Genomic DNA, 14,141 nt, shown 5'->3' with positions numbered 1-14,141 from the left:
AGTTTTTCAATAAATAAATAATGGTTATTGTGAGAAAACACGAGTTGGGAAAATATAAAATAATTACAGGGGATGGGATGTTCCTTTCACCATACTATAAGGGTGAAGGTATGTTTCTTGGGAGAGGATACTATAAACCAAAGAGACAACGGGGTGTGGGACATCAATTCAGAAATAAAGGAGATGGGATAATTGATACTCTAATGGGTATTGGTTCAACCATCCTTAAACATAAAGACCTAATTGGTTCAACTGCTTCTGCCGTGGGCTCAGTTGCGGGTGCTATAAAGAGTATAAAAGATGCTCAAAAGGAGTCTCATAAATTACAAGCAATCAAAGAAATTAAAAAAGGTAAAACTCAACTATCTTCACAAGAACGACAAAAAATCATTAAAATACTTGGGTCAGGGTTTCAACAATTTTAATGCTATATAAATACAAGTATGGAAGCGATTGATAGTATCTATGATTTGGATGATACGATTATCATTTCAAACTCCACTAAAAAGGAAGACTATTTTAAGGTAAATGCTATAACAGGAACAGACTGGAATTCAAACGGAACAAAAAGTTTTGAAATAAATAATCAACAAACTTACTTGAATATAGCTGATAGTTTCTTGCTGTGTAAATTTAAATTCACTAAGGCTGCGAATAATACTAATGCTACACTCGTAAATGATTTCTTCTGGAAAATGTTTGACAGTGTCCGCCTGTATATTGGAACACAAGAGGTTGAAGCGGTTGATTATGTCTCTGCTACATCTGAAATGATGAAATTTACACTATATTCGTTTAGTGATAGAATGGGTAAGGGAGCTGTTGAAGGTTTTATTCCTGATATGTCAACAGGAACAAACGCAGACCCTGGTTATAGTCAAAGGAAGTCAATGTATAATGATGACGCAAAAGCAGAGAATAGTTTTACGGTAGCAGTACCTCTGAAAGGTATATTTGGATTTTGTGATTATGATAAAGTTTTGTATGGGCTTAAAATTAGATTTCAACTACAAAGGAATGATAATGTAAATAGGTTGCTTTTTGGGGTTGAAAATGCTTTTGGCGACAATAATAAATTTGTTATTAATGATTTGTGTTGGTATATTAGTGAATATACTCCTAATCTTAAAACGGAAGAGATGTTAAATAGAAGACTTAACTCAAAGAAACCGCTAAATGTATCATACCTTAAAAGAAGATGTCAACACGTTAAACTGGAACACACTACCTACACTTGGAATTTGGGTGTTCTTGAAGGAAAGCCACGATACCTATGGCTCATTTTTAAGAAACCAGATGGAGAGGACGGTACTAATAAGAATAATGCCCTGAGTGATAATGCTAAGGTGAAACAACTTCGGGTTTCTCTTGATGGGACATTTTATCCGCGAGATAGATTGGAAATTGATTGGGAAAAAAATGATTATGCGGAAGCCTACAAGTCTTACCAAAAGGTGTGTGAAAGCAACGGTAATAATGAACCTATTTTGGATATGGTTGCGTTTCAAAAACTTTATACAATCTACACAATTGACCTGAGTTCTCAAAAGGAAACTATAAAGTCTAATAGAGTGGATACTTCTCTATACATTGAAAGAGGAGAGAATGAAGAAGTTGATGCTTATTGTTTGCTTTTGGAGGAAACAGAATTACAGATTAATACAGATAATGGTGTTATGATTAATATCACATAGGTTTTTTCTCATAAATAAATGGTAGGGGTATATGTTAATCAAATCAATCTTGATAAATTAACATCTTGTATTCAAAATCAAAAGCCTTGTATTATTAATGTTAATACATTTCAAAGAAAAGGAGCTGTAAGAATTGATGTTTTACTCACAAGAGAGCAGGTGAAAACACTAAATGATGTTGGATCACTTAAAATTAAAATGACAAAACCTATGTTAAAGAAATATTCAATAGACGAGTCAAGAGGAGGATTTCTCCCATTTCTAATTCCTTTATTTGCTGGTTTAAGTGCGGCGGGAGCATTGACTGGTGGTATTTCAGCAGCGATAAAAACTGCTAACGAAAGGAAGGCACAACTAAAAGCTCAAAAAGAATTGGAAAGACATAACAAGGAGTTGGAGAAACAAATTAGTGGAAGTGGTGTAATTGTAGATTTTGCTCAAAAACTTGAAAGTCTACCTGATAAAGCTAGATTGTTGGTTGGAGATATGCTTTCCTCTATCGCTCAAGCGGGTGTTAAACTAACTAAACGGGGTAATGGATTGTATCTTTCTCATAAATAAATGGATAAATGGTTTAAACAATTTGGAAAGAATACAACGTCAAATATAGAACTAGCTAAGTATTGTAAAACACTAAAAATTGATAATGTGGTTATTTGTATGAGAGATGAATTAACACATATAAATAAGAATACAAAGAATATTATTATGAATTTAGACACACAGAATGGTTCTCATTGGGTTTGTATTCATAATAGTCAGGATAAATATTATTTTGATAGTTATGGTATGCCACCACCTGTTGAAGTAATACAATTCTTACAGAATGGTGTTTATCAAACATTCCAAGTTCAAGAAATTAATTCTAAATGTTGTGGCCAATTATGTTTATATGTATTATTTCAACTCAACAATAATGAAAATTTTTATGATATCATTTTTTATCTAATATAAATGACCTATGTTGGAAAAGATGGTTCTATCTTTGGAAAATCCTCTCAGGATATTGATTTATCAAATTATTATACAAAGGCACAGGCTGAACGACAAAAATATAGTGTAAGTAAAAATATTAATATGAAGAATACTTATAAATTAATCAATTATCCAAACCCTACAGATGCGAATGACTTGATTAGATTCAGTGATTTATCACAATATATATCTTTAAAGAAAACAGCACGTTTTGTGAAACAAGTAAAATTTACAACCACAACACCTGGTTATACTGACCATACACCTTTCCTCATTGAATTTAACTACCTGCTTACAATTAAATTTTATAAAGAAGGACATTTAGTTAATATGCGAATTAATAAATGGGGGTATGATATGCCTGATTTAGGGTATAATTGGTCTTTTTCAATAAACATAGAAGACCTACATGATTTAAATCAGTCTCGTAAAGAAGAATATTATCCACTTGGTGAAGATAAGGATTTATGTGGAAGTACAATTAGTAAACAACAAATACGTGATTTTAAGAAAATAAAAATATATGATAGTATAGCGATGGTTCGCATGACAAAGAAGGAAGGTAATGAGATAAGGATAGAAAGCCGAGGAATACAAACCGATTTGGTAGTGGGAAGATGGGGTGGTATTACCTGTCATAATATTAATCTCACATATATTTCTGATACATAAATGGCAGGAAGAAGACTACAAGAGAATTATAATTTTTGTATTCAAGGATACCTACAAGAAAAGGGTGCTCGGTATTACATACCTTATGATTTGGAGCATATACATGGGAATTTTGTCATAAAAAACTGGCCTTATACTGATATTGTTAAACCCACAAATAGAGACTTGTTTAAAATATTAAATAAAAATGAACTTCTCAAAGTTATGAAATATAAAACTCTTTTAGAAATCGTCAACAAATCTTATTGGTATCCTATTATGAGAAAAATAATTATAGATACAAGAATATCTCAAAATCCAGATGAGTATATGTATAATATTCTTTGGGGTTCAAACTCAAGGGTAGCAAGGGATGAGGAAGGAGTTGAAGAAGAGAAGGAGGAAAGAGAGAAAAAGGAGAAGGAGGAAAGGGAGAGGGAGGAGAAGGAGGAGAGGGAGAAAAAGGAGGAGAAGGAGGAGAGGGAGAAAAAGGAGAAGGAGGAAAGGGAGAAAAGGGAGAAGGAGGAAAGGGAGAAAAGGGAGAAGGAGGAAAGGGAGAAAAGGGAGAAAAAGGAGAAGGAGGAGAGGGAGAAAATGGAGGAGGAGGAGAGGGAGCAAAGAGAGAGGGAGGAAAAATATAAAAAGATGGAAATCACTGAGATTCATAAAAGATTGAGTGTATTAAAGCAAATAAATCAATCTCAACGCACCGAAGAGGAAATTAAAGAATTAACAACTCTTATGAAGATAATGGTTTCAAAAATAAGAACGTCAATGTCTTCAATTTCAGAGATTTAAACGAGAAAGTGGTGAAGAAGAAGAAGAAGAAGAAGGAAAAGATTATGTGATTGATGATGTTGGTGTCATTGACTTTAGTTAGTTTTTATTTGTAAATAAATGGAGGAGAGAGTGAAGGCATTCCTTAGGATTCTTTATGTTTTAAAAATAAAGATTGAAATGTATATGTTGAAAACCAAAAAGGTTTTGATACTCTGTCGGAATTTTTCTGATAAATAAATATGAGTTATTGTCTCAAATGTAAAAAGAAAACTAAATCTAAAAATATCTCTTATGTTAAAGCTAAAAATAATAGAGTTTATCAAAAAGGAATATGTCAAGTATGTGGCTCTAAAAAGTGCCAATTCATCTCTCCTAAAAGAGGAGGAGACATACAAAAGTTTCTGTCAGGAAGTAAATTTACAACAACTGGAATTCCAGGGGAATTACACCTTCCAGGGTATTCTTTCTGTGGTCCAGGAACAAACTTGGATAAAAGATTAGATGAGGCTGACAATCCTAAACCTTGGTCTAAACCTACAAATAGGGTTGACGAAGTGTGTATGAAGCATGATATTGCTTATGGGAAAACCACTACGTTGACTGAAAAACATAAAGCCGACAGCGAAATGTTGTATAATTTGTCTTTGATACAAAATCCAACGTTGAGAGAGAAAGTTGATAGGTTTATTGTGAGAAATTTGATAAATGCTAAATTGAAACTTGGTCTTGGTTATTCCTCAAAAAACTATTAGGCTCTAATGATGCCATCAAGACTGAGGAGCTTTTGGCTGAAGAATTACACAAACCTATAATCACAAAGTTTAAAAGAAGGAAGGTTTATTCTAAATACACTGACCACATATGGTCCGCTGATTTAATTGAATTGAATAATGACAGGGGATACAGGTATGCTTTAACCGTTATTGATTTGAGGAGTAGATTTGCCTGGGTTGTCCCTTTAAAAAATAAAAGGGGTGATACTTTAATGTTAGCCTTTAAGCTAATATTTGATCGGGATAAAAGGAAACCAAAGAAGTTATGGACTGATGAGGGAACAGAGTTCTATAACAAAATATTCATGAAATTTCTTAAGGGGAAGGGTATTAAATTATACAGCACCTTTAATGAAGGAAAGGCAGTTGTTATTGAGCGTTTTAATCGTACTTTAAAAGAGAAATTATATAAAAAATTCACACAACTCGGTTCTCAAAAATGGGTGTATTTAATTCAGGATATTGTAGATAATTACAATAATACAGTTCATTCATCAACACAATCAAAACCATCAGAAACATTTACAAAATTAGAATATGAAAAGGAGATTAATTTGAGAAAGCCCAAGTTTAAAGTTGGTGATATTGTAAGAATATACAAATGGAAAAGTCATTTTGAGAAAGGTTATACACAAAAATGGACTCGTGAATTATTTAAAATCATTGATGTAATGGATACAGTCCCTTGGACCTACAAATTATATGATTTAAATGGAGAAGAAATCTTGGGTTCATTTTACTCACAAGAATTACAAAAAACACAAGTAAGCAGATAATACCCTTGAAAATAATAAATAAATAAATAAAATGTAATGGGGATACGTTTTTAAATCTGTGAACCCCAAACACAGAATCCCACAACTTTTTAGTTGGGGCTTAACTTTTGTGTGTGTATAATGGGGATACGTTTTTAAATCTGTGAACCCCAAACACAGAATCCCACAACTTTTTAGTTGGGGCTTAACTTTTGTGTGTGTATAATGGGGATACGTTTTTAAATCTGTGAACCCCAAACACAGAATCCCACAACTTTTTAGTTGGGGCTTAACTTTTGTGTGTGTATAATGGGGATACGTTTTTAAATCTGTGAACCCCAAACACAGAATCCCACAACTTTTTAGTTGGGGCTTAACTTTTGTGTGTGTATAATGGGGATACGTTTTTAAATCTGTGAACCCCAAACACAGAATCCCACAACTTTTTAGTTGGGGCTTAACTTTTGTGTGTGTGTGTATGTGCGAGTGAGTCATAATAATATACAAACCCTAACCCAACCCAAGCCCTAACCCAACCCCATCCCTAACCCAAACCCATCCCTAACCCAACCCATCCCTAACCCAACCCCATCCCTAACCCAACCCCATCCCTAACCCAACCCCATCCCTAACCCAACCCCATCCCTAACCCAACCCCATCCCTAACCCAACCCCAACCCTAACCCAACCCCATCCCTAACCCAACCCCATCCCTAACCCAACCCATCCCTAACCCTCACATTCAAAATCCCAACCCTAACCCAATCCCATCCCTAACCCAACCCCAACCCTAACCCTCACATTCAAAATCCCAACCCTAACCCAACCCATCCCTAACCCAACCCCATCCCTAACCCAACCCCATCCCTAACCCAACCCCAACCCTAACCCTCACATTCAAAATCCCAACCCTAACCCAACCCCATCCCTAACCCTCACATTCAAAATCCCACCCAAACCCTAACATAATCTTTCTTTTCTTCTTTTTTAAATACGTATTTCTTTTTTTTTTTTCCTCTTCCTCCAATTCTGTCTTTCAAGGCTTTTAAGTTTGAAGAAGTAGAAATGGGAAGAAAGAATTTTCCAGCATTTTCTTCCTCGAACTTTCTTGATATTGCTTAAATCAAGCGTCATTAAATAAAGAACATTGTTCATTGCTTTAGAATCCAAAGAGTCTCCAAGAGGAACCCCACAGGTAGAGTCTCCAAAATAAAACCAACTTTCCAAGTTCCCAAGGCATAACCACATTCCTGTTGAGCCTCCAAGATAGGTATCACATTCCGAGTCATCAAAACAAAACCCCCATTCCGAGTCTCCAAAAATATAACCATCTTTCCAAGTCCCCAAGGTAAAACCACAATTTTCAGAAATATTGGGGGTTTCCGTGATAAGTCTCACATAGTATAACTGCGGACCATCAGGGAAAACTTCCCTTTCCCAATTTTTTAGGGTTTCTATGATGTGTCTCACATAGTATAACTGCGGACCATCAGGGAGAATTCCCATTTCACAATTTTTTAGGGTTTCTATGATGTGTCTCACATAGTATAACTGCGGACCATCAGGGAGAACTCTCCTTGCCCAATTTTTTAGGGTTTCTATGATGTGTCTCACATAGTATAACTGCGGACCATCAGGGAGAACTCTCCTTGCCCAATTTTTTAGGGTTTCTATGATGTGTCTCACATAGTATAACTGCGGACCATCAGGGAGAACTCTCCTTGCCCAATTTTTTAGGGTTTCTATGATGTGTCTCACATAGTATAACTGCGGACCATCAGGGAGAACTCTCCTTTCCCAATTTTCAGAAATTTGTGGGTCTCCAATGTATGACTTGTATTCTGGCTCATCAAGGTAGAACTTGTTCAGTGGGTTTTGTTTTGATAACTCACAACAAGTATCATCATGGTAAAACTCTTTTTCAGGATTTTGTGGATCTCCAAGGTATAACTCTTTGGCTGGGTCATCAAGGTAGAACTCGTTCTGGGGGTCTTGGTTGTTCAAAATGTCTTCAAACAAAAAAATAACTTCATCCCAAGTTGTGTTAAAAGCAGAATTTTCATTTCGTATCTCAGATACAATTTCCTGTGAAAGAAAATAACAATGTATTAATTTAATACAATATTTTTTATTTGTATAAATCAAGCTCTATGAATATTAAAATAAACTTTGTTAACTCTTACACGAGTCTCATCTTAAAAAAAAAAAAAAAAAAAAAAAAAAAAAAATTCAATAAATAAATAAATAAATAAACAAACTTACCTCCATTGATAAGAGGTTCGAGTCCAGTTCATCAATCTGAAGGTTGAGTTCTACACAGGTAGTAGGACTCCATGGAATAGCAAAGTTATCCCATTCCATTTCGGCATAGTAGTCCATTCTCAAGTGAAGCAGAAAGCGTGTTTGAAAAAGCCTGTGTGGTCGGTGCCTTTTATAAGGACTGGGTGTGTCTTCCTGTGGAAATTCCCTGGGCGTGTCTTAACTGGAAATGATGTGATGGAAATTCCCTGAAAATGATGTAATGTATTACCTGGAAATGATACAATGCTGAAGAGTTTATAAAGTGGGTGGGACTTAGCAAAAGTGGGAGGAGCTTAGCAAAAAGTGGGCGTGGCTTAACAAAAAGTGGGTGGGGCTTAGTAAAAATGGGTGTGGTTTACCAAAAAGTGGGCGGAGCTTACCAAAAAATGGTATGTGGCACTGGAGGCGCTCAAGCAAGAACATTGAGGGAGGTTTACCATTTTATCTTAGCTCAGTTAAAATATCTTAATAAAGAACCAAACTCAAACATATTTTTTGTTAATATATTAGATGGTGAAGAGAGTTGTAGGAGAATTAAATTATTTCCCACGCATAAACAAATATTTGTAGGGTCGTTGTTTGAGTGGGTTATATTCACCAGATGATATTAAGAGTAAAAGGTTAAAAGGTCCATGAGGTCAGAAGGATCACAGGTGTTTAAGTGGTCTAATGAATAAGGATAACATGTCAAAAGGTTAGAAGGTTCGTAAAGAACAGGGTGAGAGAAATATAGGTGTTTAGGGGCAATGAGGGAGGGAAAGAATTAATATGGAAGTGAATGGGTCAATGTTTGAGTGGGTCAAAGATTAATCTGCCAGATGATATGTAGAAGAAGGATGATAGGTCTATAAGAGAAAACAAATATTTGTAGTGTTTGAGTGGTCTAATGAACAACATTAAGGATAGGTACTACAGACAAAAGGTTCATAAAGATGAGGGTGGGAGAAATAGAGGTGTTTATGATTTTTGAAAAAGACAAGGGGGTAAATGACATTAGATAGGGATTTCCCATGTTAAACGGAGGTGTCCCAGAAGCAACATTATTACACTACTCATATCGCAGGCACATCGGTGGTCTCTCCATTTTCTTTAGCAACTCTCTTTTTGTCAGGCTCCCACAATTATTATATCAACTATTATATCAATTATTATATATAATTGATTCAATTATTATTATGTCAATTATTATATATATCAACCCTCTGATAAATCAACAATTCCAGGATTCACGTGTTCTTCCAGCAATCCCCTCCTGGTTAAATTTCCAAAATCTTGGCCGACTGCACACCTCAACTCTTATTCCTCACTTCTCCTGTCTACAGAAGAACCTTCCATTGGCTGTTGTCTTACTCTTTTCTCAAGGACTTCAAGCAAGCATTGCACCACCATCTCATAACATCCCCAATTCTGAACCATGATCTTTATTACCACCATTAACCTTTCCTAACCCAACAATCCTGCTTGCATACTGCAGTATCTAACTATTTATCTTTATCTTTATCTTTATTTTTTCTTTTTCTTTTTCTTTTTCTTTTTCTTTCTCTTTCTCTTTCTCTTTCTCTTTCTCTCTCTCTCTCTCTCTCTCTCTTTCTCTCTCTATCACACACACACACACACACACACACACACACACACACACACACACACACACAGTCAACAAGGCTTATGCAGAGCTAAAGCACAGAATGGATCAGGATGCAACATAACAAAAGGAACAGCAGGTGGAAAATGGGGGAAATACCAACAGCAGGGCTAAGGGAGAAAATAAATGGAGACGGAGAAACAAGGGATACAGGTAACGATGAGGGATAGGGAAGAATGCATTCGAGTCCATATATAAGAGGAGTAGTGACATGGAGCATCCCGGAAATTTGCTGGTCACGTGTCATGGGCACCATTTTGTTTCCATCAATTGTTCATTGAGTTAGCACATGATTGTCGATAGCTCATCATTCTTTTTAAATGACAGGATTCTGGGACATTGGATGCTCCAATGGATCAGAGAAGGGTTTCAAAATGTATAGATTCCCTGCAGAAGTAAAAAAAAATTTGGGAAAATAAAGTTATTCATCTGAGATGGAAACCGCCTTCGGAGTCGTTTCTGTGCCAGGTAAGTCGTAGTCCCGTGAGTGTACATTTATGTGTGGTGCTGTTATCATATTGTACTTGGCAGTTGGGTATAACCCAGACAAAGACATAAATCGTCATGGAAACATCTGTAGATCATTATGACGTATCAAGAACATCCTGGCAAAATTGCTTACAAGTAAACACGTCATTTGAGTGTCTGAAGTACAAGTTTGTTTATTTATTTATTCCAATTAGTTGACGTGTTGCAGTTAACATTGGTTAACATGTCATGATCCAGGACATGGTTAATTCCAAAATAATTCAGGACCCATTTGCCTTCGGCCTCACCTTGTAGCAAAACAGCATACATTGTGTCTTCAGTTTGTTGCCTCCAAACAACTTAGTAGAGGAAGTAACAACAAACTAAGATTAATGCAGCCCTTTTATATTCCTTCTTTGTTCTTTTGAAATTATTCTTTCCTGTTCCGTTCAATTGCAAAGAAAAACTTTACCGATCCATATATTCTCAAGGGGCTGGCAGGATGGCCAAGAGGTATACACACACACTCGCCTCTGAGCTGTTTCGCCTGAGTTTGAAATCCCAAACCAGCTACAAGCTGTCATGCCGGATTGCCGGTGTTTCACAGGCAGGGCGATTCATCAGTACGTGTGCCGTCATTAAGCCGGGTGTCCCATCTGCCAGTATTAATTGGTGGACGTTAAAGATCCCGGTCGGTGTCCTTCGCCAAGAGTAGGTGAGCTATCGCCCGCACCATAAACAAATTGTAATAATAACTGCTGGGAAGGCAATGGCAAACCACCCAGTACCACTCTTGCCAAGCAACCAACGACCTGTCTTCATCCACACAATAAATCAATCTTCTCAAGCTCTTTCTCTTTTTTCCACTAACAATTGTTATGTTTTCCAATTCTCTACTCTCCCTCTATTTCTGTCTTTCGCTTTCCTTCTTCCAAATCTTTCAAATTTCTCCATTCTGTCACTACCAGTGGTGTTTCCTCTACCGGCACACTCTGTGCACCTCAAATTAAACACTCGTCAGTGCGAACCTTTACTCACGCACTACACTTCATTTTGTCGCCGTTTCTGCAATATGTTTGTTTGATATGTCTATGTCTGATTGTCTAATATGTGATCTAATATGCAATATGATCTGTCTAATATGTCTGATTGTATTGTATATTTATTCTGACGTGTTGGAAGAATGACAAAAAGCATGAAGTAATAAAATCTGCCTTTTGGGTGCAGAGAAGACAGCAGAATTAGAAAATAGATACATTACGTTTCACGCACAATGGGTGCAGGTTCGACGTGCTGCGCTCGGTGGATACAAAATGGCATCAAATTGCAAGTTATCACTACTCCTAGTATATAGGGACTCCAGAATGCATTGAATGCATAAGATGGGTACAACAGCAAAATGTTTGGGGAAGGGGAGTGGAGGTGTGGAGAGGTGGCTTCACAGGTGTAGAAAATATCATGGTTTTGGATTGGGGATGATCTGAGATGGTCGTGAGCAGCTGTCTTGAAGGGCTGGAGGGGAAAATGAGATGGAAGAGAAAGTGGAAGTTGATTCCACAGGTGGGAAAAAAGAGGAATGGATGAGTGGAGATGAGCAGTGATTCTGGATTTTGGGAGTTTCACCAGAAGGGGGTTGGTGGTGGACCGCGTGGGCTGTGCAGATACCCGGGGGAGACCGACTTCACGAGGTGCCACCAGGTTTTAGAGGAGGTAAACAAGTTTGAAAGTTCATTCTTGAGGTTGGACAGATGTTATTTTCTGGCTCCCCTGAGAGTAAACACACTTGTTGCAGGCTTTGTGGAATGATCAGAGGTTGCCTTTAGTCAGATTTGCCTTCCAGGAAAAGAATGCAAGTAATTTCAAGGCAACTACTGCCTCACCACAGGATTCAGTGCTCCACGGGTGGGATAAATGGTAGGATAAGTGAAGACGATATGGGACTAATCTGTCCATAACGGAGAGCAGGTTTCTGTGGAAGAATTCCCAGGATGATTTAATATAAGGGGCGGTAGATATAGGAGACCAGTCCGGAACTGTGATGGCTGCTTGCAGTCCCTGCCAGTCTGCCTGAGTGAACTGCCAGACTCACTGGTGCTGAGACTGTTCTCTGAGAATGGCCAGAGAGATGTTGACCTTTACAAGCACATGATGACAGACCTTACGAGCACTCCTGCAATCACTCCCTTGCTAAAGTATACAAGAGTTGTCCAACTGCCTAACTTTCAATTCATACTCTCCATCACCTGTTCTTCCATGAGCCTTGACATTCAAAATCGCAGAGAGAGAGGAAAACATATTACTACTGCAGTGGTTGTGAAAAAAAAAAAAAGGCCATAAGCAGGACTCTCATTGATACACAAGACATGAAACAGATCCCGTGGAAACTAGCTGAATTAAACATAAAGAGCTGCTGAACAAACAAAAGCAGCAATTATTATCGCAATGTAAGCTAACACTAGTTATATCTCAGAGCTTCATAAAGCATCAAATAAAAATCCTGAATACTAAGTACAACTTTTATAATGACTAAAAATATGCATATATCCATATAAGAAAATCTCTTTTGTGGAAAAAAAGGATTAGAAGCTGCCACAAAACTCGTCTAATAAGAGATTTCAGAAAGTTGCGCACATCTTTAACACTGAATTTTGTTCAAATCCCAAGGGCCTAATGCTCTTAGGAATGACACTTTGTCAAGGCAATGGGTTAGGAGGTTGTCTCATTTCCCAAGTAATGGAATCTGCCAAATTAATCCCAGCTGTTTTAGCAATGGATTCACATCAACTACCAGGCCTTCTCAACGAAATTTCCATTACCTCTTCTCTAAAAACGATATCTAGTTCACCAAGCAAGCACGAGATAGTCCTCTTAGAAAAGATGTTAACAAAACCTATTTATGTCATTTCCAGTGTCATGAATCGAGCAATGGCATCTAGAAATGCAAAGAGGTACCAGAATCACCGTCCATGTACCAGTTTGCAGTCATACCTGAAAAGGATAATTGTACCAGCAGTGTTTTGTGTCCCAGAACCACGGTGTCTGGAAGAGATGGAAGAAAGCAAATGCAAATTGTCTGTGAAAAGTCCATTACACAGCACAGTATACAAGTGATAAAAATGTCCCCTCAAGTTGTAAGAAAAGAGAAGAGATTTCCACATTTATGGAATGGGAAATCTTGCAACGTCAAAGTGATTCCAGACATTCAGTGTATGGAGTAATAAAAACAGCAGAAAGAAGGCACTTTTAAATTACAACCTAAAAGCCAATAAATTGTTACGAAACTTACTTGGGGGTTAATTAAGGGGTTAATTAGTTCGTTATTTCATAGTCCATGTTAGAATAAGATGTCCCGTAAACGAAAATCAGCACTGCCATGATCATGTGTGCAGATAGATCGACATACCCTCCCCCGCTCTTCCCCCCTATCAGTCCTTGAGTCATTCGCTTCATCTTCCTTTTTATTCTTCTTCATCCTGCATTCCATTTTATTTAATTTTATGACCCGGCGTGTACCCCGGTTTAGAATAGGTACACCGTATCCCTGCATGTCGTAAGAGGCCACAAAGGGTTGGCGTCAGGAAGGGCATCTGGCCATAAAACATTGCCTCAAAAAGGGAACCATGACAATTACAATTACATATGGGCAGGGTACAGCCCGAAGTACCCCGTGGGGGACCCCGCTCCCTCTCGTCAAAACTCAAGGTGGGGAACCCGATCGAAGCAAGGGTGGAAATCACTACATTTATGACGACGAAACGTCTGATGCCCGACGTGGAGATCGGTTTCTGAGTGTTTGGGACATGGAATGTAGGGACAATGACAGGGAGATCAGGAGAAGTGGTGGAAGTATTGTTCAGCCTCGTCCTGGAGGCGGGGTTGCTATCTTTATCAAAAACTCTCTTCCTCACTCGCCCTGCACTGCACTCTCTCCACCTCACCCCCAGGAATACTTCTGGCTACGGCTTCCCCTTCGCTCCCACCTCTTGTTCATATGTGTGTTGTACCGTCCACCAAACAGTGATGACTCCATCTACATCTCGCTGTCTGATGATATGGACCAACTTCTATCTACTCATCCCAACTCTCTCTTCCTCATATGTGG

At 37.6% G+C, this 14,141-nt stretch overlaps 1 protein-coding gene across 1 annotated transcript in view; it reads right to left on the bottom strand.

The window, feature by feature from the left end:
- LOC137431655 (ceramide synthase 6) overlaps positions 1-14,141 on the bottom strand; it is a 117,980-nt gene that overhangs the window by 44,799 nt on the left and 59,040 nt on the right. Inside the window, exon 7 of the mRNA XM_068123217.2 lies at positions 13,028-13,078. Within this exon, the coding sequence (XP_067979318.1) occupies positions 13,028-13,078 (51 nt within the window). The remainder of the gene's footprint in view (positions 1-13,027; positions 13,079-14,141) is intronic.

Source organism: Myxine glutinosa, chromosome 7, assembly GCF_964187855.1.
Source record: "Myxine glutinosa chromosome 7, kmMyxGlut1.1, whole genome shotgun sequence".
NCBI classification, from domain to species: domain Eukaryota; kingdom Metazoa; phylum Chordata; class Myxini; order Myxiniformes; family Myxinidae; genus Myxine; species Myxine glutinosa.
This window is presented reverse-complemented; position numbering and strand designations above follow the sequence as displayed.